We start from the raw sequence: 27,062 nt of genomic DNA, 5'->3' as shown, positions 1-27,062 counted from the left end.
CATTTTGCATTAAAAAAAACCCCAAAGGTGAGTTTGGCGGATATTTTCCTTCAGTTGTTAAAACAGTTTGTGGTAGAGTTAGAGCTGTTATTGATGATAAAAATCCAAAACCCTTCCAAGAATATATAGGACATGCTAGTTTACACTCATATAAACAGCAACAAAAACTTGGATTTTTGCCTCTTCCTGTAACCTTGCCCATCTTTCCATAGTAAAGCAGAACTAGGATGGTAGGCTTGAGGTTGAGGCAAAATAAGGAACCTGGATGATTCTCAACATGGACGATGAATTCTAAGTAATATTCACATGGGAAAATAAGAAAAGATTCCCTGCGGCAGTGAACCACCAGGGTTATGGAGGTGGCTGGGTATACAAATTCTAGGTTATGTGTTTGCCACGTGGTATTACCACCTTTGATCAGTAAAAGGTCAGCCTGGTAGACATCTGGAAGGAAGAGAGAGGTGATGGTTTCTTTTGGTGCTGGGAATTTGGATTTCCCCTCTACTTGGTCTTTGTAATTGCTCCATCAGGAGTGTTTACCCCCAAATTAAGTCACGATTAATATTCATCAGACTCTTCAGTAAATACCACCTCCCACCCTTTAATTTGTAACGTTCAGTACAACAGACTACTTCCTGTTTTTTGTTTGTTTGTTTGTTTGTGTGTTTTGGTTTTTGCGGTACGCGGGCCTCTCACTGCTGTGGCCTCTCCCGTTGCGGAGCACAGGCTCCGGACGCGCAGGCTCAGCGGCCATGGCTCACGGGCCCAGCCGCTCCGCGGCACGTGGGATCCTCCCGGACCGGGGCACGAACCCGTGTCCCCTGCATCGGCAGGCGGACTCTCAACCACTGTGCCACCAGGGAAGCCCACTTCTTGTTTTTAAAAAGAACGACATATATGCCTCCATTCCTTCTGCTCCACAGTAATTTTAAAACAAAACATGTTTCTTAATCTAAGAATGTTTTAGTTGTAACGTCGAAAAACTTAGGACACTTACTTACATAAAAAAACAAATAACTAGAAAAATGCCATTGCTAACATTTTAATTGTTCTAACTGAGCCACTTTGGAAAACTAAATTCCTTTAGCATTATGTGTTCAGAGCATCTTTTAGTTTGGCTGTTCAATAACTGACTAAAGAACAGAGGGTGAATAACATAAAGTGGCTCCTAATATGGTATCATTTTCATTTCCTGTTTGTTGAAAGATAAATGCTAACACTAGAAGGCTTTTTTCTTTCTTTCTTTCTTTCTTTCTTTCTTCTTAATTTATTCCTCCCTGAACCACAAGGGAATAAAAAGAAAAAAAAAAAAATCAAATGTGATATGGCTTGAGACTGAGTCATCCAGTTAGGATAAGCCGAAAGCTTTTTCTTTCTTGTTTTTGTACCCTTTCCCTTTTCTCTGCCTTGCCCCAATTCCTGAAACATACCCCTCCCTTAAAACACACTTTGCTTTAAAAATGTGAGTCTTACTTGATTGGGGGGGGGGGCAGATAATTTTAGACTTAAAAAATTAATTGTTATTTAAAAGGTTTAATGTTAATTATGTGACATCGATGGAATGCGTCTCTCTCCAATTTTAAGGCATTATTTTGGACAAATAGTCTTTAAAAGTACTGAATTAAGATTTTTTTTTCTATCTCTCCCTCTCCCTCTTCCTCCTCTCCTCCCTCCCTCCCTTCCTCCCACCCCCCTTTCTCTCTCTGGTATTAATCTCTTCTGCATTTCCCGAAAATTCTACAGCTGTTCTCTTAATATCTGTACCTTTGGGGGATACATTTCCCACTTCTTTTACAGACATAATTGTCATATGTCCCCTATGCTCAACGATCTTGAACTATCAAAGATACCATTGTGTATGAAAGAGTCCACGGCAAGCATAAAGAAGGCAGCATGTAATAAGTAGTGTCTGAGTGCCTACTGCATACATCCATTTAGAAACTCATGTGCCTTCAGAAGATAACGTTTGATAGAATGAGGAGACTTGAAGTTTTGGTACGATGAGACTAGCACATAGTAGGTACTCACATACTGAGTCCGTGAAATGAGTAAGCTTTTTCTGCATTCACTCGAAAATGGGGGCTCTCTGCCTGCCTTGCCAAAGTTGCTGGCCAGTACTGTCTTCACCTGTGCCTACCTGTGAAGAAAGATGGAGTTAATTTTGCGTAAGTGTATCTGTGTGCCTAGGAGTTTCTCCACAACCCCAATGGATGAATTTACGAGTTTTTAGCTCCCTAGCTTATTCTCCTTTGGCTTCCTCATGAATCAGGTTGGTTAACAGGCGTGATTCACGGTTTTGTCTCGTAGCTGTCTGTGTTCCATGGGACTCCTTGGTGCCAGCAGGTCTAGGACTTCCCAGTTAAAGGCTCATGCATCTTGTGTGGAGAAATCGCCCACTAACACCTCTAGTAACTCTCGGAGTCTGGCAGTGGTCGTATAGATTTCAAAACGATTAAGCAGTTGATGCACATTTTGTCGTGTGCCAGGGGGCCATAGTGTAATTTGGAATGTGTATCATTTGGGATGTTAAAGGAGTACTGCATCTGCATTCAAAGAAATAACAAAGCGTCTTCTCCCTACCAGCTTGCAAAAGACAAAGAGCGCCTGCAGGCCATGATGACCCACCTGCACGTGAAGTCTACGGAACCCAAAACTGCCCCTCAGCCCGTAAGTACTGAATGACACCCGTGGGGAGCCCTACAGTGTTGCTTCTCCGCTTCCCTACCCCAAGGACGGAGGATTGCCTAGCCTGGCAGCTTTGAGTAGTGACAGACTTAAGCTCCATCTGGTTCTGATTACCTTTTATGAAGAGGGCAGTGTGCTGGGCATTTAGGGAGACAGATATGGGATGATTCAGGCACAGTCGCTAGCCACGAGGCCCCACCATCAGCTCTTCTTTGGGACACATGATTGATGCTACGCCAAGGTACTAAAACATATTACGAGAGCTCACTAGAAGGGAAAAAACAGAACAGAACAGAAAGCAACCTTTCTGATTTCTCAATGGTGGAAACACAGAGAGAACACAGCCAGACCAGGAAAGCAGAGGAAAAAGGCATGTCAGCATGGTTTAGCCAAGAGGCAGTGGGTGTGAGAAAAGGAGTGAGGGATAGTCCAGTCCAGCCTAACTGCAAGAAGGGAAAGAAAGAGGAAACACACTGTCGGAATAGTCAGAGGCTATAATTACGGAGAACATCTAACGGTCACTAAAGAGTTTGAAGTGAAAATTACTCCTTCGCGGTGAGGAGACCAAACATGGTACCCTGAAATTACATTTCACTTTTAGCAATCTCTTACTTCTTGCCTTGTTCCCTTTTATTTGACGTTCAAGAGCGTCACCAAGCACAGACAGTTAATATCAAAGTGGAAGGGTGGTAGCTGAACCCCACATCCTGTCTTAGGCGTCATTACTTGTTGCAGATTGATCGCTTTCACGGTTGTGTTTCTTGTACACGTAACAGTTCTCAAAATCTAGTAGCTTCAACTGGTTATTCACAGTGGAGAGAGTGCTTTGCTTCTTGATTTTTAAGATTTGTAAAATTTAAGGGTACACTGCCTTTATTTGATTTTGCTTGGAGTCACTGTGTGAAAATTAATTGAGCGCTGACAATCTATAGTTAGTACCAGCAATTTTAATCAATATGCAGCGATGCGGCGTAATGGCCAAGTATTGGTTTATCTGTTTTGACTGATTTTTTCCTATAAATAAAGCAAACATACACCCATACACGTATGATTTATAGTGATAGAAATAAAACGGAGTCAGACTATTAACCCAGCAAATATGGTAGCCTGCCAAGACGCAGTTGGCAGACAAAATTAATGTCTGAAACAGAACACATTGCTGAGATATAGGACATAAAATCATTAAACACTTTGCACATCCATTTTCACTAGGGAAGAGCCCTTGGTTTCCATGTATTTTGCGGTAAACGGCTGTAGGACCCAATGTGTAGGCTACCCAAGAGAAAGGGGGGCAGGGGGAGGCCATTCAGTATCGTGGAGTCAGTAGTCAGCTGTGCTCTCGGTGCTATTCCTGTCAACCCCTTCTTTTAAGGAGGGTCCTGGGAATACTGTGAACCCAGGTAAGCAAACTGGTAAGACCCTGGCATGACTCCACTGAGTTCTCCAGCGGGTATAGGGAGCTTGAAACTCTCTGGAAGTCTTCAGATGGCTGTCGTTGGTTAGGGAAATGGTTTTCCCCAGGTTGAAGGGTTTGCATGTCTAAACCTAGCAACAAGGGAGAGAATGAGATTATCTCCTCCTTCCTCCGTGGATTAAAAACAGTGATATGAGGTTAGATATTAACTGTGAGAACTAGAATAATGTTTGGACTCCGCACTCTAGGAATATACTCATTTGGGATCATGAGGCTCCTTGGGAGGAGGAGGGATAAAAGCAGGAAAGGAATTGCAAAACCCCACGGGGCACTCAGCGAGCGATGGCGCCGGATGCCGGCAGGGAGCGCCATATACATAGGCCTCCATAGGCCACAAAAGGGACCCTTGGGAATCTCCATGAGGACCCGTGTTAGGCAGCCTATAAACAGGAAAGTGCAGTCCTGGGGGAAATGCACAGGGCAGGAAGGTTTGTCTTGATTAGTATTTAAAAAAATGTTTTACATGCTAGAAAATTATAACTTCGAAGGGGGACCTCCTACTAAATTTATTTTTAACTGCTCTATTGAAAATTCTCTACCACTAGTCAACATTATCTCTTAGTAGCTCAGCACAGTATTTCTTTATTAAAAGAAATAGGCACGAATATTTTTGACTGAAAAATTAATAGCTTTTGAATTCATACGCAGCAGGTCTTCTTTTGCAAAGAAGTCCAATATCGCTGCACAGCACTTCTATAACCATTTATTTGGAGTCCAAGTCAAACCTTTGACAGTTAGAGCCGCGCTACAAGCCAGTATAAAGAACTCCAAGATGTAAACCAACAATAGGCCGTCTGTGTGAGGTTTGCCATTGTCAAATACATAGATTGTTTGGATTAGTTTATGTAAATGGACTGTTGTATTACCCTTTGGAAAAAAAAAAAAAAAAAGATCACATTTGTGTATGAAAAGTGGTTCCCTTCACAGGCAGCATTATAAATTCCTTATCCTTTAACTTACATGTAAGAAGTAAACATTGGTGCCTGACAAGCAGGTATTGTGTGACACTCTTGTTGCCAGAGAGAAGCTGCCTTCTTTTCATTCATTGGAAAATAGAAAATTTTCTTATAGATACCATCTTATGAATCGGGAATTATTAAAATACGTATAGGTGAGGCATTGGGAAATTAATTATAGAAGGCCGACGTGTAGTGTTTTGCATACATTTTTACTTCTTTGCCCCCAAAAAAAGGGGAGGGGTGGACAGACGTAGAGCAAACCCTTGATGCCTTCAACTTTAGGGATACAGAGTTATCTGATGATCGGTTCTAAGGTGCAGAAGACTCCCTTTTGCCTGTAACTGATTTATTCCACCTGAAATAGTAGAACGCACGGTGTATGTTCAGATGCCTATCGTTCTAGACTCTCTGATTTGAAGGAAGCAGTCCCTGGGATTCAGATCTAACCTTAGCTGGGGACTCTCATGTTAGAGTCTTGCCAGGAAGTTTGTGGAGTGTTTTGTTTTGTTTTTTTTTTTCTTTTTTTCCATTTCTGTTTAAAAAGGAACTCGGTGTTTATTTTAAAATCCTTAGTCACTAAGTGATAGAATGCTTTGCTGTAAACGTTGCTTTTCACTAAATGCCATTTGGGTGGTAAGTGTCATTTGCTGTGTCCAGTCATCCAACCAGTTCCCATTTCACTGCCAAAACCTTCTTGGATTGTTCTGACAGCAGCCCGTAGACGTGTTCGCTGGATGCTGTTGTGGAACTCATGTTCCCATTTGGCTAATCAGAGGCTGTGCTCATCTCGGGAGAATCCCAAGTTTTTAGGCGTGGGTCTGAGCGCGACTCCCACTGGAAGGCGTGGAGAGGAACTGAATAGGGGTTTACGGCGGTCCTGTTCCACACGTGCCTCCGATAACATCTCCTCCCGCTTGCTTGAAAATCTTTTAAACCGATAAAAACCTTTCCTTTCGTAATTATACCCAGGACTCAAACTGCAGTGCACGCTGTTTTCGTGAAGAGAATTCCTGAATTTAAAATCGAATTATTGCGTCAACGAATATTTATTGGACGTGCGACAGGAAGACGTAGGGTAGTTACACCAGACAGAACCATCCCTGCCATCGAGGTGTTTGGGGTCTCGTGGGACCAACTACCAAAGACACACTCCCAGGCTCTCCCTGGCATGAGCTGTGCTCTCGGGGAGTGAGTGTGTGGACCGCTGCCCTAGACGGTGGGGGTCGAGGAAAGCCTTCTGGGACAGGTGACATCTAAGGTGAAAGCTAAAAGATGAATAGGAAGAAGTGGAAAGAAGCGAGTTTCGTGACTCTTTTCTCGGGTTAAGAGTAGGTGCGTGTGTCTGTGTCTCTGAGGAAGGGAACTGGGAAAGTGTGTGAAGATGATCAGAGTGGAGGGGAGAAAGGAATGGCCAACAGCGGCTGAAATAAGCTTTTCGTTTGTCATAATTTTACTTAGAAGCTTTTAATTCTATTAAGGCTGGCCCCTGCTTGGAAAAGTTTACCAGAACAGAGCTGTACATTCTAGCAATGGGGGACATACAGTGGGCAAAGGCGGGCTTGACATACGTACAGAATGGCCCACGTGTATTGTACGTTGGCGATTTAAAAGATTCGTCTCTTTTCCGTGTTCAGAGAAGCACAAGCCAAAAATCAGGCGATCGTAAACTGTCCTAATGAGAATGATATTCTTTTGTTCCAAACTCGGTACCACTTCATGTTCTCAAGGTAAACACCAAAATGGATTGCTTGGGGGTGAATGCTTGTCCTTGGGGGGAGGCCTCACTCAGAGGATAAGATGATCACCACCACCACCACCAAGAAACATGTCCGTAATAATACTTTATTAAGTTGTTAAGGATTTTTGAAAAAGACTTTTTCACTATCATAAGGTCAGGAAAATACCGTAGGTCATATTCTATAATCCTGAGAACGTAAGAGGTAGGCTTTGCTTTAGGGTGTTCCTCCGACCCACCGGAGAACAGCTCCCAGCGCTGGAGAAACCACACGCCCTCAGATTTGGTGGACAACTGGTTACAGCGTAGGTACTGTCTCCTTTATGGACCTGTTGTAAAACACAAGAACTTGGCTATTTGAAGCGAAAGGCAGTATTAGATTTTCCTTTGCACGCATTCTCGTTTCCTCCAACCGTAGCAATTAGGACTGTTTGGAAATAGTTTTTAGCTACTAATAAAAACAGAGAGGGGGAGAGAGAGAGAGAGAGAGTGTCCGTCCGTGTGTTCCCTCGCCCCGTGCCCCCCGCTCCGCAAAAGGGGGGGGGGGTCTCTCAACGAAGTGGCTGATTTTGTGGGCTGCTCGCTGCAGCCTGGCTGTTGAGTTGGGGGAATAATTTGATGCCGTCATAAAGAGAGATTCGCAAGCACCACACACACACAAGGGATGTTTCTATACTGTTTCTCGCGAAGTCCCCCACCCTGAGGTTCATCCTGACGACCACGTCCTCGGTCACTGCCGTGCGCCAGGGCCCAGATCTAAGGCAGTAGCGGGACCAGGCAGAGAGAGCTCTCCCCAAGGCCACCCCCCGACCCCCTGCCACGATCTGGTAACATCTTTCCCGTCCCTCCAGCCTCAGAAAAGGCCACCTCTGAAGGCGAGGGATTCCTGTCTAGGATTCACCTGCTCGGGCCAGTCGAACCAACAGCAGAAAAGCGAGTGAGCCCCAAAGTCCATACTAAGCGGCTGGGTCCCTCGGTGTCTGGGTTTCAGGTTGGCCTTTTGTTCTCAGCATCTGTTCTGAAGCGAGGCAAGAGCACAAACAAAAATCCAGATGAGTCCTTGTGGGAATGCTTACAAGTCTGTTTCTGTCTGGGGTTTACCTCAGCCGTTTGTTGATTTTTAAAAAAATGGGAGTGACTCACCGTCTTTAAAAGAGAGAGAGGAGGTTACTGTTTAAAAACGAAAGATAAATCTTTCGAAGAGGGGCTCGGCAGAGTCCCGGGCAGCTGATCTGGTTCCAGTTGTTTGGATGGGTAAGATTTCTAGGATAGTCACCCCTGGAACTGACCTGGGAGAAAGGCCGACGGTTGAGAGCGCATAGAAACTAAAAAAATAAAAAATAAAGCCCAACGGCAATCTTAAGTGACATAAGAATTTAAGCTTTTGGCCGGCGTTTCAAAGAGATTATCTTTGCCCAAATCATCACATGATGGAAACTTGCCATGTAGAAAGTATCAGAGTTACTAACTTTTCTAAACATAGCAACTTCTTTTTAAATAGAAAATGAACACAATCTGAAAAATAGGAAAAGAAACCCTCCCAGAGTCCCCATCCCTTCCTGCTCCAGGCCCCGGAAGAAAAAAATTCTCTCTCCCAACCTGAGCTACAGTCAGAAACACGAAGCACGCGTGCTTTCATTTCTAATTGATGATTATATTATTAAGTTTTAATAGTTTACAGTTCAGGTGAATCTTGCAAGATTGCCGCACACCCCTCACCGTTCCCGGTTTGCTCTGCTGTTCTAAGTCTGTGATTAATTTTTGTGTGTGTGGTGGGGGGCGTAGGGGGTCCAGTTTTTGCAGAGAGAGACCTTAATGAAAAGAGCAGGTCTGGTTTGAACGCAGAGCCTATCTTGAGACCTTCCCCCTGCTGCATCTTATCACTCCCTCGTGACCTTCCTCCCCAAAGATGGTTTCTCCTCGAGACCAGCATGTGATCATCCAGCCGGAGTTTAAAAGTTAAGAAACTTCGATCGCCGTTGACAAGGTTGACATTTCATTAACTTGTTGGGTCAGCCTTCAGATGATTTCGCCAGGCGAGGCACCCTGTGTTTGGAGTTTACCGCTTTTTGTTCTTTCTTCCCTCGCAGGCTACAGTCGTGTTTAATTTGGAATCGGGGCTCCTTTGGCAAATTAGCAATTAGAACAATTCTGTGGGAATATGTATATGTGTCATTAGTTTTCCTGCAAATTAATAGCAGGGGCAGAGGTCAGGCAGAAATTTTCCACTTGACTGCAGTTCCTCTGTGGAGACTTGGCACTTGGTTCTGGAATGGCCACAGCTGCTCTCAGCCACCCTCTTCCTCTAGGAACTGTCTTTTAATTAGTTTACCTCATAGCCATCATTACAAATATTACTGCCTCCCCTCCTCGAAATAAAATTACTGTTTCTACAAAATATTCCAGTGACATCTTGCACCGCTGCACATTGATGGTGGGGTCAGTCGAATGCAGCATTTAATCATTAGATCACCTCCATCCGCGTCTCCTAATTAGAGTCCTTACAATACATTTTTATCTGGTAATTAGGCGAGATTGGCTACTTCCTCTGTGGCTTATTAGAGACAGCCCAGCAGTGGGTGTGAATCACGGTGTCATTTGTCAAGCCTGGTTTTAAAAAAAAAAAAGCCCTCTCTGCTCTCTTCTGGCTTGGTGTTGATTTCCATTTGGTACCTGTGTTTCAGAGCCTCCAGAAACTTCAGCTGCATCTCTTTCTTCGTGGATCGTGCTAACCGGGAGGGATTTTCTTCCCGACTGTTGCTTTTTCAGTAGAACCAGTCCAAGTATTAAGGCTGCAAGAATGACATTCTTTTCATGTTTTATGACTTTGTACCCGTATCGTGGGGCTTGTCTGTTCTTGTAGGTGAGCTCCCAAGGGATGGGCCTGCACTTGCTGAATGTTTCCACGAGTTTGGGGTTTGGGCAATTAACTAGAACCCAGTGGGCCTGGTGATCTTCCTCACAGAACTGGAAAGGAGCGTGCATATTCCCTGAGGACGCTGTATTTATATTATAATTTTCATTACCTTTTAAAGAACGCCGTGGTGTTGAGGGTACTGTTCTTCCACCGAAGAGCCCAGAAGCAGAGTTAGTTCTCGGGATTGTTCTACGGTTGCTCTGCCGGTTTTCCTTTGATCAGTGTCTGCATTTGACGGTAAAGCCCTTCGAGGGCAGCGGTTGTCTGTTCTGTTCCTTCTTCTGTCGTTTCAGTTCCCATTGCCGTATGTTTGCTGGGGAAGATTTATTGAATGTCCGTTATAAGCAGGGATAAAAGCTAATCCCCAGGTCCCTTCCAAAAATGAGCGTGCAGAAAAATGAACCCGGACACTGTTTATGGTTCCCGTTGTCTGGGCGTAAGGAGACTATGATACAGAGGGCCTAGAATCTCCAGTGTGTATGTGATTTTGAGTCCAGGTTGTGAATATGGGCACGTTATTTAATCTCCCGTGAGCCTGTGTTTGCTTATCTGTGAAACGTGAGTAACAACATCTCAAGTATTCGTGATGGTATGAGAATTCAGCGAGACCAGGCGGTGGCAGGGGCTTCACAGCGTGGTCTTTACAAATGGTCCCCGTGACTTTCCCGAGCGTTTGGATCCTCTTAAGCCTAAGAGCATCTGAATTTTAAAAGCTGTATACTGATGAGCATTAGCCTTCCGTGCGCTGATTTCATTGACCCGTTGCTGGGGCGGATGCTTAGACACGCTGTTCCTGTACTTGGTCAGTGATGAAGGCCCAAGGCAAAGAGGAGGTCAGCCCCAGCCTTCCCAGATCTGCTCCATCCCGCCGCGGCTGCTACGCTGGAGCTGGACCGTGAGCACTTAGTTTGCAAATGTGTGTCACGAAGTCAAGTTTCCAGCACTAATAAAAAAAAAAAAGCAGCTCCCAGCATCTGCCCAGCTTGCTGGGGGATTCATAAGGGTGGTGCCATCTCCACAGCTTGCTCTTATCAGGCATGGGGGAGCGTGGGGGTGTAGGGATTGGTTGGGGGGCGGGGCGGGGCGGGGTGGGGTGCGGCGGCGGCGGCGGCGGCGGCGGCGGCGGGCGGCAGTCTGGTGTCGGCTGAGTCAGCATTTCAAGGGAGGGAGAAAAGGGAAAGCCGCCCAACCAAAAGCTTGCAACCCAGCGTTCAGTTTCCAGTGCCATGTTTATGTATTTCCATTAATACTTTCTCAACGATATTTGATATTTCTCATTACTAGGGTATGAGTAAGGTTGAGTCTTCCCAACAAATTAGAACTCTCTTTTAATCTGTTCTTTGATTATGATCTCAGAGGAATCTCATTTTTAATACTTTCCACAAATAATGTCTTGGACTTAGGACTGTTGCAGTGGTGAACCAGACTTAATTTGTTAAGTGATTCACAATCTGGTTTGAGATAGTGATACCAAGTAAGGCTACTTTGCCAAACTTTCTTGGATTGGGGGCAGCTACAAGTTCCTCAGAGGGCAGTTCTGGGTAAACTGTAAGAACTCTGTTGAAAACAACCAAGTTCTTCAGTGTAGCCAGACTTAATATTTCAGTAGCAACGAGTTTTTGCAAAGGGGGACAGGCTCGTGTTTCCAGTTATTAATTAGAGAAACACGTCAAGGTGCAGGCGAAACAGATAGAAAGAAAGAAAGAAGGAAGGACCGAAACAGGGCTTGTTGATTTTCCTCTGTGCTCCTGCAAATAACTAGTGTGTGTTTCCGGACTTGAAGCATTGGATTATTCCATTTTGTTACTACGCATTTGAAACTGGAAGGAAAAAAAAATTAAAATGTTTTACAGTTCCAGATCTCTCTTATGCCATATTCTTTTTAAACAAATGATTCCAATCCTATATTGGATAGAGTTTAATGAAGGTGACGGAGAAAGCTTTCAAAGATTAGTCTCTGCCAACTAATGGAACTAAACGGCTGTTCACTGGATCCGGTGCCACTCTTTTTAATACAAGTCACAGGCCAAACCTCTCAGCAGTAGTTCCCATCCGTGAAGTTTCATCCTGGAGTTGAGTTAGCCCGTCCCAGTGTGGTGTAGCCAGTGGCTATATGTGGCTATTTTAGTACAACTTTCCTTTTTATTAAAATTAGGTAAAAACAGTTTCTCGCTTGTACTAGCACATTCCAGAAAGTTCTAAGAGCTCAGGTGGATACCAATGTATCCCAACTGGCGTTTCCTGAAACATCAGCGTTCGTGGGGCTACAAGGACTCCCTCTCCCGCTTCGAGGTTTACAAGGCATAGTAGGGTGCAAAGTTGTGCTTAAAGAAACGTCCTGACCCAGAATTTCTCAAACTCACCAGGCTAGGTAACCCCTTTTGGGTCTGTAAACGCTCGTTTAACTGTCTTTGGCAAAAAACCTGCCTCAGCAACAACAGGAAAGGAGAACCTCGTAAGAGGTATTATTTAATAAACTACATGGGGGAAAAAAATCTGAAAAGGAATATGTGGGTATATATAGAGAGATAGGTGTGTGTGCGTGTGTGTGTGTGTGTGTGTGTATCTGAATCACCTTGCTGTACACCTGAAACTAACACAACATTGTGTAAATCAACTACAATAAAAAAATAAATTAGAAAAAAAAGAATCACAGGACAGGATGCTAGAAATTTTCGTAAGTAAAGAAAGTGAATGGTGTTTACATGGGAACGCGCCTCCTATTTCAGCTGTTGATAAAAATCTACTGTGAGGCATAAAACTAGCCAGGCCTCCCCTGTATCTAATTCCTTCTGCATTGCAGATGCTTTCTTGGTTGCTCTGTTTTTTTCTGAAGGTCTTCTAAGAACTGTTCCTTTCCTCACAGCTGAATCTGGTATCAAGTGTCACACTCTCCAAGTCTGCGTCAGAGGCTTCTCCACAGAGCTTACCTCATACTCCTACGACCCCCACTGCCCCCATCACTCCCGTCACCCAAGGCCCCTCCGTCATCACCACCACCAGCATGCACACGGTGGGACCCATCCGCAGGCGGTACTCAGACAAATACAACGTGCCCATCTCTTCAGGTAGATGCTCCATTTTTGCCTCGGGGAGAACTGTGATCAGCAATGCTTGTCGACCAGCCTCTTTGTAAAAAGTGATAATTAATAGGACAATGATTCTTATTTAGCAGATATTGCGCAGAACCAAGAATTTTATAAGAACGCAGAAGTTAGACCACCATTTACCTATGCATCTTTAATTAGGCAGGTAAGTAAATAACGCGGTATGAGAAATTATATCAGAAGGTAGAGGTGTACATGGATGTATTATATTGATGCAGTAGATTTAAAACCGTTTGGTATGCAAGCATGCTAAAACCTGTTCTATAAGGTTTTTTAAATCTGCAATATATAACATAATTGCTTTTGATTAAGTATTACAATACGATGTGATTATTAGGAAATTCATTTCACACAACAGTGAAAATGAGCCTGTTTAAAGATGGCAAGTCAATTATCACAAGCTACAGTAATCTCTGATCCCTAGAATTAATCTGAGCTCTAAATAATTACTGAGCTTTAATCAGCTAGTGAAATGTTTTGCATTTCTCTTTGATTCTGCTTTATGAATGACTAATAAATTAATATTTCTGTACGGAAACAGAAATAAAAACTCCAAACAATTAGATAATTCCATTTTGAATTTTGCTATTGAACTGGTAAATACAGCCATTAATCTTAGAGCATTTCGTGAAACCTGCCTTAGGATTTATTAGCTCAGCATCACGATTATTTTCTGTTTTCAAGAAACCGTACAATGGCGGTTCTGTTGATTTGGTCATAAATTATCTTTCTCTGTTGCTTTTGCTTCACAGGCCATTCTCGAATCTCCAGAGAAGCAGCTAACACTAAATGAAATCTATAACTGGTTCACACGAATGTTTGCTTACTTCCGGCGTAACGCTGCCACATGGAAGGTAAGCTTTCTTGCAGGCCTGTTGAGTCTTGGGTCTTGGCATTTATAGGAGAGAGTTTGTCGCCGGTAAGATGCAGGTGTTGTAAGTTACGTACATATTGTTTGGCTACATTCAAAGAGTCTAATTTGTAGGCATACTGGATTGAGAAAATAATTCCACTGGGGTTAAAATGCTGGGGGGGGAAGAGTCCCATTATGTTGGCATAACGAGTAAAATCATCTCTCTCTGGTTGGAATGTGTAGGAAGTTGTCTCGTGTACACAGACCTCATGGTTTTCCGTCTTTAGCCACCGCCAGTATTTGCAGAGAATGCGTAGATAACTTTTGTGTTTTTTTTTTTAACCATCAGGAACCTGGAGAAATGATCAGATACACTTGATCAGATACACTTAACTTTCATTGGTTGGATATAAGCTCCTTAACCTATGCACTCCAAGTACTAGCAAGGTATATTGGAGTTATTACAGGAGAACCCAGTATATGTATTATTAAGGGTTTGTTTGTTTGTTTAAGTAAGTCGAGAGACTGTCCATCGGATATTCATAGGCGCTCTGGGGAAGAAAAGCAAATTCTGAAATACGTGACTTGACTGTAATAGCATTTGCTGTAAAACGGGTCAGATTCCGTAGCTCCACCTGGGATGCCCCCAGCAAGGCTTGGGGTCCCATGACATACCTCAATCCCAGTTCAGCAGTTGGTTCGTAGGTTCTGTTAGTAGTGATTCCATTGTATTCGGTTAAGCCCTCACCGGTCTTCGGATTTTCCCACTTTAAATTTCTCGGTTTTTAACAGTTTTGCTTTAGAAAAAGGGGCAGCAGATAACAACCTGAGAGTCATATATTTTTTTTTCGCACCTTTACTACTATCTAGAATTCTTGTAATCCCTAAATTCCAAAAAATTTAGAAATACTTAAAATGCAAATATTTTTGGATCTTTTACACGTTATTATCAGAAATAGGATAGGAATTTATTATAGGATGCAAGGAAAACATGCTTTGCGGGACATACAGGTCTTCCTTGCTCCGTTCGTAATTTATATGGGAGAAAAACAACAGCAAAAACAGAAAACGCTGTTTCCTCTGCTACATTCATCATCAAATAGCGTTTTGAAAGAATATAACCAAAGAATTAATTCATCAACCTTACGGAGCTGTGAATCATCTCTTCTGGCCCAAAGTAGCTTTTTTGTTTCCATTAAGACACGTGGGCCCCGAAGGAACCTAGGTTCAAAAACCTTCCCTTCTCTTCCTCAGCCTGCCTTGAGATGTAAACTAGAAAACAGTCTTCAGCTGTGAATGCTTTTCAGAATTTCGGAAGTATAAGCGTGAAGCAGACATTTTCTTCAGATTGCCTTTTATAAATAGCAAATGATCAAGTTTTAAAATAATTACCCGTTATGAATGTGATATTTAAGCTCAGATCTTCAGATTTAACTTTTTCATTTTCAGAAACTGCAGGGAAAAGTGCCCTTCATATAAACAGTCCTAAATGAAGTATTTAATGACTCATAAATACGTATAATTTTCTCCATGTGTCCTTATTTGTACTGTCATCTTAGACAGAAGATAAAAATGCCCAGTTAAAGTCATGAGTGGAAAGAGTTCACTCAGCTTTTGTGGGAAACTCTCCATTTCCAGTTGCTTTTGCTTGGATGCACGGTCTTCGAAAACAAAACTTAAGTTTTGACTTTACAGTTTTACTTACACGGCTATATAGTCCAGACAGATCTACAGCAGTCCTGTTTTTCAGACATGGCTTTACAATGTACACTTCTGTACATTTTGATACTTACTGGAAAACTTAGACAGTGATTAGGATGAGATGTTGATTTCTTTTCCCAGTAAGGTGTCTGATAGGTACACATGCTCTGTCTTTCTTTCTTTTTCAGGAAATTTGGGTTTATTTATTTCAGCCTCCTCAGTGTCATTGTAGGAGATAAACAGTAGACCCTTAGCATCCTTTATCCTCTGCCTTTGTGCAGTATTAAAAAAGAAAGTGCCTACTTAAAGACCAGACTACAGTTTATACGCCAAGAAATTTGCCCTACTAACTGTAATTATAACATGCCCAGCATTTTCCAGAGATGTTTGTTTTAGACCTATCAAACCTGTTTGAATCAGGGGTGTCCTTTCGTAGTCAGCTGGAAGTCTGAACCCACCCCAGTTATGCTGACATTCCTCAAAAATTCCTTGAGCGTTTGTCCTCTGGCTTCTCCTTGTGGGCAGTTCATCACGCCACGTGATAACACTTCTCTCGTCACCTTCTAAATATTCCATATCAGACAGGAAACATCACCATTCTCTAGCATGACTCCTCACAGAGTCGCTAATGGCGATCATCCAAAAACTGAAACACCTCTCAAAGTACAGATCAAGATTTTCCACTTGAGGGCCTCCCTGGTGGCGCAGTGGTTGAGAGTCTCCCTGCCGACGCAGGTGACGCGGGTTCGTGCCCCGGTCCGGGAAGATCCTCCCACATGCCGCGGAGCGGCTGGGCCCGTGAGCCGTGGCCGCTGAGCCTGCGCGTCCGGAGCCTGTGCTCCGCAATGGGAGAGGCCTGCGTACCGCAAAAAAAAAAAAAAAAAAAAGATTTGCCACTTGGAAGGATGAAGTATATCGCAGGTTAAGGGGAGGAACACAGACTGTGTGAGCAGTAGCAGCAGATGGATTGAGGGACTTACAAGGCATGTGAGGTGTGGTGTAAGTATCCACTTCTCAAGCCCCTGTTGTCGCCTACTCATTCCCTATAAGAAGAAAGTTGGGAGTAAATGATATGGGTCTCTTTGAAATAGCCTCTTGTCCAGGTTTGAGTGTCAATCACGTTCACCCAGGAGAACTCAAAGAGAGATGAAGCCATGCTTGTTAACTGTACCTAGCGTAAGTAAGGGGTGCGGATTATTCCTGAAACTCAGGAAGGATGAGGTGTCAAAAACTCTTCACCCTGCAGTTGAGATGCTCCTTACAGATGTCAAGGGTCTCAGCTTAGGAGTGACGGGAAATGACTTTGAACCCTAAGAAAGAAACGTGTCTATGGAAAGAAACCATCAACTTAGATAGAGTATCCTCATTTTGCCATTGAGAGTTCTACTCATGGGTTCCTTTGGCATTTTCTCAGTTAATTAAAAGCACTTGCCCATAGTAAGGGCCAACATTTATATAATTGGGAAGGTAAGACCTAGCTTGATAATGGATACTGACCCACTGCAGGGTCATGTGACTCACTGCCCCCCACCCCCACCCCGATCCTATCAGCTACAGGAGGTGATACTCTCGATGGTAGCAATCCAATGTCAATTTCTTCGTAATAGACCTGAGCAAATGTGTCGAAGGTGTTCAAGCCAACACTTCGACGAACTAAAAAGAAGCAAAATGTATTTAACAGTAGGAATTACCATCTTTCATGGTTTAAAAAAAATTAAAATAAATTACCCCTTTCGTCTGAGAGACAAGTGGGTTTAAAAGGGACGGTTTTATGCTTTACCTGTTTCCTGATTTTGAAGTCGTATTAACGTTACTTTTATATTTTGGCCGTGAACCCTATTTGGGGGCTAACAGGCATATTAAAAAAAATCTTTCCTCTGCTTAACTGTTCACCAGAGACTAGACTAAAATGCCCAAACACAAGTAAGTCATCATTTGGGGTTTTGATTTTGGAAGAGGGCCCCCCCCCCCCTCACCACAGGAGGGTCATCCATGGGGGTGGGAGCTACAGTTCTCGGGGACGGTTTTACAACTGTGGACTGTCAGGCTGAATGTACTGCTGTGTTTGGAGTCTTTTCTTATGGAAAATGTAAATGTTCTCTCTTTTATACTTGCTGCAGAATGCAGTGCGTCATAATCTTAGTCTTCACAAGTGTTTTGTGCGAGTAGAAAACGTTAAAGGGGCAGTATGGACAGTGGATGAAGTAGAGTTCCAAAAACGAAGGCCACAAAAGATCAGTGGGTACGTCCACCATGTTTGAACTTCTTAGCCTAGCTTGGATTGCGCTAACAAGTGTAACTAGAGGCTTTTGGCTGCTAGACGGTGTTAGACCAAAGAACTGGTTTCACGTTGTCTCAGTTAAGGGAAGCAAAAAAGCATTTCATCCCTCCTGTTTTGTATACCCACCAGTCCCCCTGCCCTGCTTGCTGGTCTTTGTTGCATCACATGCTAGTAGCTTTTAGGTGGCAATGCATATTAACCCTCACAAACCATTGGCTTATGCTTATTGCATTTTATTTTCTTTCTCCTGTTCCCTGTATTGGATGTCTGTTCTGCCCCCAACCCCGCCTCCTTTTGTTGCCACTTCATCTCCTTTGCTGCTGCTCCTATCCCAGGGTGCCATTCGCACCAACCTCTCACTGCATAAGTGCTTTATCAGAGTAGAGGATGAGTTTGGGTCCTTTTGGACAGTTGATGATGAAGAGTTTAAACGTGGCCGCCATATTCAACGAGGCCGTCCTCGCAAATACTGCCCCGATGAAAACTTTGACGAGCTTGTCGCACAGTAAGAGCCTTTACTTGCTTTTGTTTTTTTGTTTCTGCTGTTGCTTTGGCTTTGCATGGTTGACTCATCCCATGATAGTTTTGCATTTCACCACGTAGCAGTGCCACGGCTTTCTGCAACGGAACTAAATCGTGTGATTTGTACATGTATTGCTCTCGTTTCTCTTTGGAACACCAGTGCCTTGAATAATGCTTTTTTGACGTCTTTAATGCAAATATCGGTTGGCTTTTGATTCAGCAGCTTTACGGGGACCCTATAACCCAGTGCTTTTGCGTGACCCCCTGATTCCTCCAAGTGAAGAGGAAACCTCCTTCTTTAGAGTTAAAATGTGTATTTACTGGGATACATTTCTTCTTCTTGGCTCACTCAGTATAACGATATAAATATAGTGAAATGAATGCCAAAAGGGCCCCAAGCATGGGAAAGAAATGGAGACCCGTGCCTCTCCTTCCTTTAGGGACCATTGGGAAACGTACATAATTTCCCGCCGCCCGCCCCCCCCCTCCCCCCGCCCACGGAAGCCACCCCTTTCTTTCCCTCAGTAGCCTCCTGTATGATTTTTTTTTTTTTTTTTTAAGTATTTGTATCCCTCCTGGCTACAGCTGTCCTTAAAACAACATCTATCTTGTCTTCATTTGGTCGGTAATGGACACAGCATCAAATTATTCTCGTACCCTCCCAAATTGCGGCTGTGCCCGAAGGACTGGAACCCCAACCTCGGCTGCCTGACCCTCCCCTGGAGTAGCCTTCTCTCCATCTTCTTTTGGCAATAAATGAGCCTTGAAGATCTTTTCTTCGGAGCTACCCTGCCGTTCCTCTAGCATTCATTCTAGAATTCAAATCCTGGAGAAGCTTAAGAGGCAAGATTCCTCCCGCTGGCTCCCAGGAAACCCTGCCGGTCCGCTCGCTCGCTGACTTCCCCAGCCCGAGGCCCTAGAGCATCTGCCTTCCTGCTGGAGTCCGGGCGGGTTACTACCCATTTACAGGGAGGTCGCTGTTTTGTGAGACAGACAAAAGTTCATCCGTGGAGGGAGTGCCCGAGGCGATGATTACTTAATCCAAAATTTTACCCCCAGTTTGCTTGAACGGGCAAAGTCTCTCCCACCCCGGGGCGGGGAGGTTCACACAGAGCAGCCCCCACAAAGCCAGCGCGCGCGGGGTCGGGGGGCGGGGGGGGGGCGGTGGGGGCGAAACCCACCTTTTCTTTGGTCTTCCGGCTGGGGGACATTTCTGATTGATTTGGAAAGATAGCGGCAAGCTTAAGACGAGACTTCGCGAAAAACACTCGCGGGGGGGGGGTTGATTGCGTTTAACTTTGAGTTTTTATCTTTCTCTTATGCAGTAACCCTTCCCTTATTAAAAACATGCAGACCAGCCACGCCTACTGTACACCTCTCAATGCAGCTTTACAGGTAAGATGAACGGCCGTCCGGACTGTGCCGCGGAGGCACATGGCTCCCGCACTCATTTCAAAATATATTAGCCTCGCTCTAATTAGATATTAAATTTTAATTCCGTTAAACTTTTTTCTTAAGTGCACAAAGCATCGTACTCCCTGGAGGCAGGCACGTCGGGCTGCTTCAGCATTAGCAAGATGCTTAGCATTTTGAATACTGTGGCAAAAAAATTAAAAGTTCACTTATTAATATTTATCAGCAGTATCATAATTTCCATCCTCTTATTTCAGAATTTCACTTGAGGCAAAAATACCACAAGTGTAATTACTCTAGCACAGCTATTAATGTGCTGGGTGATAGGCCACTGTGTCACATGACCTTCTATTGTTCACGGGTTTAAAGAGAAAGCAGGGCTTTTTTTCTTCTTCTTCTTAACTTCTGCTCCTTTTTCTTTTCAAGTCCAGTTTGGCCTCTTTTCACGGGGGAGAGCGGGGGGTGGGGTTCGGTTCGCTTGGTAAAAAGTAAACTGTTTTTGTTCAAGCGATAGAGGTGTGGAAGGAGAGACTCTTTAGGTTTCCAGCGGATTGCTCAAGGTTACGTAATAAGCTCGCAGAACGTTTGTTTCCTACTGACAAACCAAGCCCTCCTTACGTAACCGGCGTTGCCAGGGGACGAAGCCACGGGGATTGAGCAGGAGGGAGGTTACCACCCAAACGTGAGTTACCGGGGCAGCCCTGGCATCCATCAAGCCTTTGAATTATCGCATATTTCTCCGTTACCCAACAAACAGTAAAGTCATCTCTCAGGTCGAAGAGAAGACTGTAGTACACTTCCTTAAGGTTTACCTGGGTACCCCCCCCCCCTCCAGAGTTCGTAGGTAGGCAGGGTCCTTTGGCCCGTCCGTGGTCCTGTTGGATTTTGACCCACCTAGATTGTTCTAGACCGCAGTCCACAGGGGTCTCGGTAACTTAAATGCCAACAGTCTACACAGATAGATCTGACGTATGTGATCCTAGCCCGTGACAGACCTCTGCAGCATGCGTTCTCGATACTTAAATATGACAACGTCATGGGCTCCTGCAAAGGGCTGTAACGCACAAACAAACAGATTACTAAAATTTTGTGAGGGAAGGGCGCAAATGAGAGAAGTGTAAAAAAGGCTCCTTAAGGGACGCTAATGATGCAAACTCGGTGGAGACGCTCAGCGTTGAGGGGAACAGAGTGCAGTGAAGAGGCGATCGGGAGGGGAGCTCTGGCTATTCCTGTTTAACAGCGGTTTGCCGAGCACCTCCCCTGCGCCCTGGAGAACCGTTTTCCCAGTCCGGTCAGCAGGAGCTCAAGGCTCCGGAGGATGGATGATACGCCTCTTACGCAGTTTCAGTTCAGAGGCAAATTCACTGACCTTAGCTTTCGTGTGTGTGTGTGTGTGTGTGTGTGTGTGTGTGTGTGTTCGTTCACACAGTAACTTTCGAAAAGCAAATAAAAAGCACGCTTAGATGCTGCCACTGTAAATACCGTTCATTAGTGACTGTTTTTCCCTGGAGTGTTGTAAAGTATGAATTTAAAGGCTGCTCTATCTGGAATCGTATTAAGAGCACAGGCACATTTTACATTCATGAGGCGGCAAGGCCAAAAAAAACCAACAACAACGACACAACAGCCACCACCCAGCAGCAACGGTGATCCTCCATCCTCTGGATTCTCTTGACTCTGTGACTAATGTCAATTAGGAGGCTTTATCATTACAGAACTGTTCGTGTTTCACCTCTAAAACATTTGCTCCTGGCCTCCTCTGCACCCTTTCTTATTTTCAGCGATAGCCCCAAACTCTCCTGCCTGTTTTCCAAGAACCCTTGGTGTCCATCCTGCAGTGAGGTGAATACGTGCATCTCAAGTCATGATTTGAGGAACGGATCTTTTTCCTCTCCTCTAGGAGTCTGGGTCCCGGGTCAGTAGACAGTCCCCTAGGACAACTTTCTGCTGTGCAAATTAAATAAAGAGTCTACCAGCAGGCCTTCCCTTCCCGCCCACTTGCATTTTTCAAGGCAAGTAAAAATAATAGTGGAACAACATCTTCAAAAGATTACTAGAGCAACATAACGCGTGATATACAATATATAAAATAGGACAGCCGAATCCACTACAGAAATAAAACATTGGACTCGGGACAGATTGCAGTATGCTCTGAAAAAGTGAAGTAACTAAGGGTAACCGTAAAGCTTCGTATTTATAGACTGCCTTCCCCCCCCCCCCCCCCGGGCGTCTCAGAGCGGTTAACAAACATTCCAAGAGGGACAGGACTTAGGGACTTCTGCACCTTGACTTAAGGACCTTTGTTCTTTTTTTTCTTTTTCTTTTTTTTTTTTTTTTTTTTCTGGCAGAGGGGCCAGCGTGATATGAAACCACATACTGTGGGCATAGGACCACTTATAAAATTAGGTCCATTATAAAAATTGTAAGCCTCCCCCCCGCCCCGGCCCCCTCTCCTAAATAGACATCAACGACCAAAAAAGAAAGAACCACTAGGTTAGACCGAAGCCGTTGGTGAACATTTTTCGAAGCTCGGGTGGGTTGCTTTGCTCCGTCGCTCAGAGAATGTCCAAGAGGCTCTACTGTGAAGGAGCCACCGGGTTTCTCTACGCAGCCCACTTGATCATTTTTTTTAAAGGCGACCAGGCTGGTTTTTTTTCATTTACGTCTTTTTTGTCTGAGAATCAAGGGATCAGTGTAAAATGCTTACCTTGGGATGCCTTTCACCACTGTCAGCCCAGGTTTTATGATCCAGTCCCCATGGGAAATAGCTTTGCCCTAGAACGCATTAAGAGCCACGGAGAACGAATACATCCCCAAAAGGTTGCCCTGTACGTGACCAGCTCGTCCCAAAGACTACATCCTTAGGAACATTTCCCTTTTTGTTTTTACTTCTCAATCTTTGACTGACTTGAGAAGCTGCGAAAAAATACCAAGCTAGAGAGGGGCCCCACTTTCGCCACATTCTGACTGTAGCAGTGAAATGGCTTTGTGGTATTTCCAGGAAAAAGAGACTCACATGATGGTCCCAGCAGAACTTCCATGTCGGGGAGAGGCAGGACCACTGTGTTGTCTCAAACAAAGACAGTCAAGATGCTTGTCCAGCTGCACCTTGGGGCGGGGGTAAAAAAATCGGGCAGCGGGTCTGTCTTTTCGCTCTGCCAAAAAAGAAAAAAGTGCTTTATTGCAGTCACAAGAGATCTGTTGAAAAAAGTACTTGATGCAAATTATTTGACAAACTGTAGGAGAGTGAGGAATGTTCAGATGTGCTGTTCATCAAAATGAGTTCACCACATTTGGAAATGAAAACAGGATTTTTTTTTTTTCCATTTTTTAAAAGAAGGCAGTTGTTACATAAATTCAGAAGTGGCGGGAAGGGAAGGGAAAGCCGTGGGCTTGCGGAGGGCCTGCCTTTGCAGTAGTCCCTTAGCCAGGGCTGCGGTAGGTGTGGGTGGGGCATCCATCGCGGGGCTTGGGATGGCTAAGGCGTCTCTGGCTTTGGAGTTTGTACAGCGAGTGAGACTGCGATTGTCTTAATAGGCGGATTCTCTGCAGCCCAGCTTTGTACGCGTCCTCTCTTGGTTTTTGGCTCTTACTGTCTCACCAGAGCCAGGATTTCTAGACTAGTTTGGACTCGTGTATGGCTGGCCAGTTGGAGTCGCCACGCCAGATTGTCTTGTGATTTTGCACTTTTTTCCTCATTAGGATGGAAAGGCAGGCGGACTGTAGTCTGCAAGAGGGCCGTTTTGATAAATCTGGGTCCAGTTACAGCCGCCAGTTTTTGAACGTCTGTCCTCTTTTAATAAAATGAAGGGTCACTGGGTCAGGATCACGACCCAAATGCAACAATATGGCTACTTCAGCCCGGTGATATGTCTGACTATTGTCCGCATCTCAGGACTGGGGTGGTCGTTCTATTCAACCGCAGTAGGATAAAAACAATGAGCAGTATCCCACCACGGAGCTGAGGAGTTCTTTCTTTTCCCCGCCACTCCCACACTCTGTCGCTGACACTCGCTTGGAGGGAGGGACTTTGTCACCTTCAGTAAGGATGTACTTACATACCCAAAGGAAATACGATTTACAGCTTCCTTTTGCCGGAGATTTCTTTCTTCTTCAGTCCTCCAATTCCAGGTGATTGGTCAGAGCCTGAAAGATTACCTAGAGTTACCGTTCAACCAGTTATTATCTGAAAACTACACTAAAAAGATTCAAAAATAATTCATTCCAATGGAAATGATGGGGGCGGGGAGATAAAAACGGATTCCACTTCTATAATCTCTTCCTTTTCTGTAGGGCTCTAAGACAGATGGTTATGGAAGTTCTCCTAAGTTTGGGCTCTGTGGCCCGAGTAATCTGCTCAGATCTTTAATAACATCCAATACTGGAGTCAGTCATCGAAGTGGATAAAGAAATGAAAATTCCATCATATGTCCCTGTGATCTAGAAATGTTCCGTTCCTCTTGAAAAAAGGCATCAGACAGAAACCTCGTTACTGGTAGATAGCCTTGTCTAAGCCCAGATGCCTCTACCCAGCAGGGCTGACTTGAGCCCTCCCTCCCCACGGGCGCTTTGGTCCCTCCAGCTAGCTCTCTGAGACCCAGCCTGGGCCGTGTGTCAGCAGCCTGACTTGTAAAGCACAAATCCTTCTACACCTATTAGAAACTTGTCTTTTCCAACCCGTGCCAGAATGACGTGAAACCGAAGATCATTGAATCCACCCATAATTGATAGCTTCCCCGTCTGTGTACACCCCTGTCTTCATAAATCTTCTCTCGGTTGATGGCAGGCTTCGATGGCTGAGAACAGTATACCTCTATACACTACCGCTTCCATGGGAAACCCCACTCTGGGCAACCTAGCCAGTGCCATACGGGAAGAGCTGAACGGGGCGATGGAGCACACCAACAGCAACGAGAGCGACAGCAGCCCGGGCAGATCCCCTATGCAAGCTGTGTGAGTACCCGCCACCCCGGAACGCCTTTGCCGTCACGTCCCGGTCCCCCTGTTCTAGGTGCACACCGGCCCCTTCTCCTCTGGCGGCTTTTGACACCTTCTCTGTAACTTCTGATTTCCTAGACCCCAGATAGCAGTGGGTGCGTCCAGAAACCTGCAGCTCGGTTCGCACCTAGGAGGGCCGTTTACTGACGTTCCCGTTACAGCAGTAGGCTTCACGCGGCCCCACGAGTGCCCAAGGCCATACAATGGGTGACACCTGTGCTTTTGGCCTTCGCTCGCAGCCACGTTACCTTTTCCTCCTATAGCAGTAGAACGCATCCCGGTGGCAGAGTTCTTCGCTGTCTGTTCACCGTGCGGGCGGGCCGAAGCTAGCGGGGAGGCAAAGGATGCTCGTTCACTTGGGTACGTGGTACGCGGAAGCGCGGACGCCACGCCGAAGCGTCATTACCAAGCACTGACGATGGCACGAACGAAAGGCGGCATGGTTTATAGATTGCTCTTAAAATATCAAAAGGAAAATTAACAGGAGCATTATAGCAGCAGACGGCAGTGTAATGAGCACGCCCAGAAGCGTACGGAGTGAGGCACGAGGGCTATCCCAGGCTGCATGTGCGTGGCGTCAGGACCAGGCACACCACGGACAGGGCCGTGCGTGCTGCCCCTTTTGGCTGGGTGATGGGAGGCAGGCGGGGGTGACGGTAACGGCTCCCCGTCTCCCAGGAAAAGTCTTAAAAGAGCAAAGAAAGCACATTTCCCCAGAGAGGATTGGCAGGGGATGCTGTCGAATGACAGCCTCTGGCTTTGAGCGAGTCTCTGCGAAACCCGCTGCCCGCTTTGAAGGGATAAACCTATTCAGTGTTGACCATGCTGTCAGCTCCTAGAAGCGAACCCCTTGTCTACACAGCGTCTCTGAATTCCTGACCAACGTCTTATTTTAAGAGCATTTGAGTGATCAGAATGGAAAATATGACCTGTGGCAGTTAGCAAGAGCATGAACTGGCACCTACCAACAAAGGCAAAATGCTGTCTGCCAGCATGGGTAAATTGGTGGGTTTGGAGGAATCTGAAATTTGATTCTTTAGCATTTGAATTGCATGCCCAAAGTGCTTTGAAAAGGACCTTTAAAGATGAAAATAATCGTTTTAAATTTATATCAACAGTCTCTTAGCATTTACTCCACAGCATTTTAAGAATGTGTTTCTCTCTCACGCCGCTACTGCCATCGATCTTCCTTCGTCAAGCAACCTGGTCTTTCTGACTTTATTATCACACCCGTATTCATCTCAAAATCGTGGTCACCACAGGAGTATTTTACTAAGCTATTAAGGAAGTTCAGAGCACACGTAAATTGGCGTGTGCGCTGCTTCAAGGAATACTTACTGGAGCAAAAGCATCTGAAGTTACTGAGTGGAAGAGAGACTGTTTGTCTGTCATAGTATCCACAGACCGCTGACGTTTACCTGATGTGTGTTCCTATTATTTATAGTAAAAAGGATCGCTGAAAAAAGAGAAGAAAATTTTTAAAAAAAGGTATTTGGGTAAAAACCTCTCACAGCAGTTTAGAGTGAGGCTAATTTTGCTGTACAAGATAGAGTCACTATAAAGTTATTTCAGACTTCGAGTTAACCCCAAGTATTACCAGAAACCTTGCTTTACAGCAAGCGATCAGCCTAATTTTTAACGAAATGAAGGTTGTACTGGTGTGCGTGCGTGTGTTTTGTTTTTAAGAAGCCCTGCATAGAGATGCCCCAAAGCATACTGTTTTATTGCTCAAATCTCACAGGTTTACACTAAAATAAAGGATTTTGCTAAAAATAATTGTTGGTCATCAGCGCATATTCCCTGTGCCTACTCTCGGTGTTTGTGAGAGATGCTTAACTCTTTTTGATCTCAGATTTCCATTAAGCAAATTCTGTAATGACGTAGTTTTCCTTCTTGTCCAACGTGCATTACCCTGCTGTGATGCAACTTGTTTCTCACCTGTTCTGTTCTCTGGGAATAAATCAGCCATAAACTCTACAGCAAGGCTTAAAGGGCCTCGGTTAATGAGGCAGCCCAGCTACCATCGAGTGTCGAAATAGAACTTCTTACCCTTTCTGTGACACTCAAACCCCACAACATTTTTGTCTGTCTCTTGAAACAAACGCTACAAAGTAGTCACATAGTTATGGCTTTGGGGCCTTATACTTTTATCCTGATGGGGCTAAAGGAGCTACAAAGCAAAATACTCCATGCTGTGCCCACACCCTCTGAACACAATGCCTTTAAACACCAGTCAGCTTGCCTTAAAAACTCTTCTGTTCCCAGAGTAGCTAAACAAAGGAATTACTCAGATGTAAGAAAGGAAATGTGGGGCTTTGCGGTTATTCACTGGGAGCCCTTTCGGAAGCAGGAGTCGGAGAGAAAGGCATTGGGCGGTGGGGGGGGGGGGGGGGGGTGGGGGGGGGGGGGGGGGGGGG

The 27,062-nt window shown here is 44.8% G+C and overlaps 1 protein-coding gene across 10 annotated transcripts in view; it reads left to right on the top strand.

The window, feature by feature from the left end:
• The window catches only part of FOXP1 (forkhead box P1), a 598,636-nt gene that overhangs the window by 564,377 nt on the left and 7,197 nt on the right, over positions 1–27,062 (top strand). For 9 of the 10 annotated variants that reach the window (XM_029241873.1, XM_029241872.1, XM_029241874.1 and 6 more), the window contains 7 exons: positions 2,584–2,667; positions 12,637–12,838; positions 12,943–13,022; positions 13,630–13,731; positions 17,552–17,673; positions 19,560–19,629; positions 24,434–24,600. In XM_029241873.1, the coding sequence (XP_029097706.1) occupies positions 2,584–2,667; positions 12,637–12,838; positions 12,943–13,022; positions 13,630–13,731; positions 17,552–17,673; positions 19,560–19,629; positions 24,434–24,600 (827 nt within the window). The remainder of the gene's footprint in view (positions 1–2,583; positions 2,668–12,636; positions 12,839–12,942; positions 13,023–13,629; positions 13,732–17,551; positions 17,674–19,559; positions 19,630–24,433; positions 24,601–27,062) is intronic. The other variant, XM_029241878.1, reaches the window with a different exon arrangement.

The sequence above is a fragment of the Monodon monoceros genome, unplaced genomic scaffold (assembly GCF_005190385.1).
Source record: "Monodon monoceros isolate NGI ecotype Baffin Bay Population unplaced genomic scaffold, NGI_Narwhal_1 Super_Scaffold_3, whole genome shotgun sequence".
NCBI lineage: Eukaryota > Metazoa > Chordata > Mammalia > Artiodactyla > Monodontidae > Monodon > Monodon monoceros.
The sequence above is the reverse complement of the archived record's forward strand: the minus strand, read 5'-3'. Positions and strand labels throughout refer to the sequence as shown.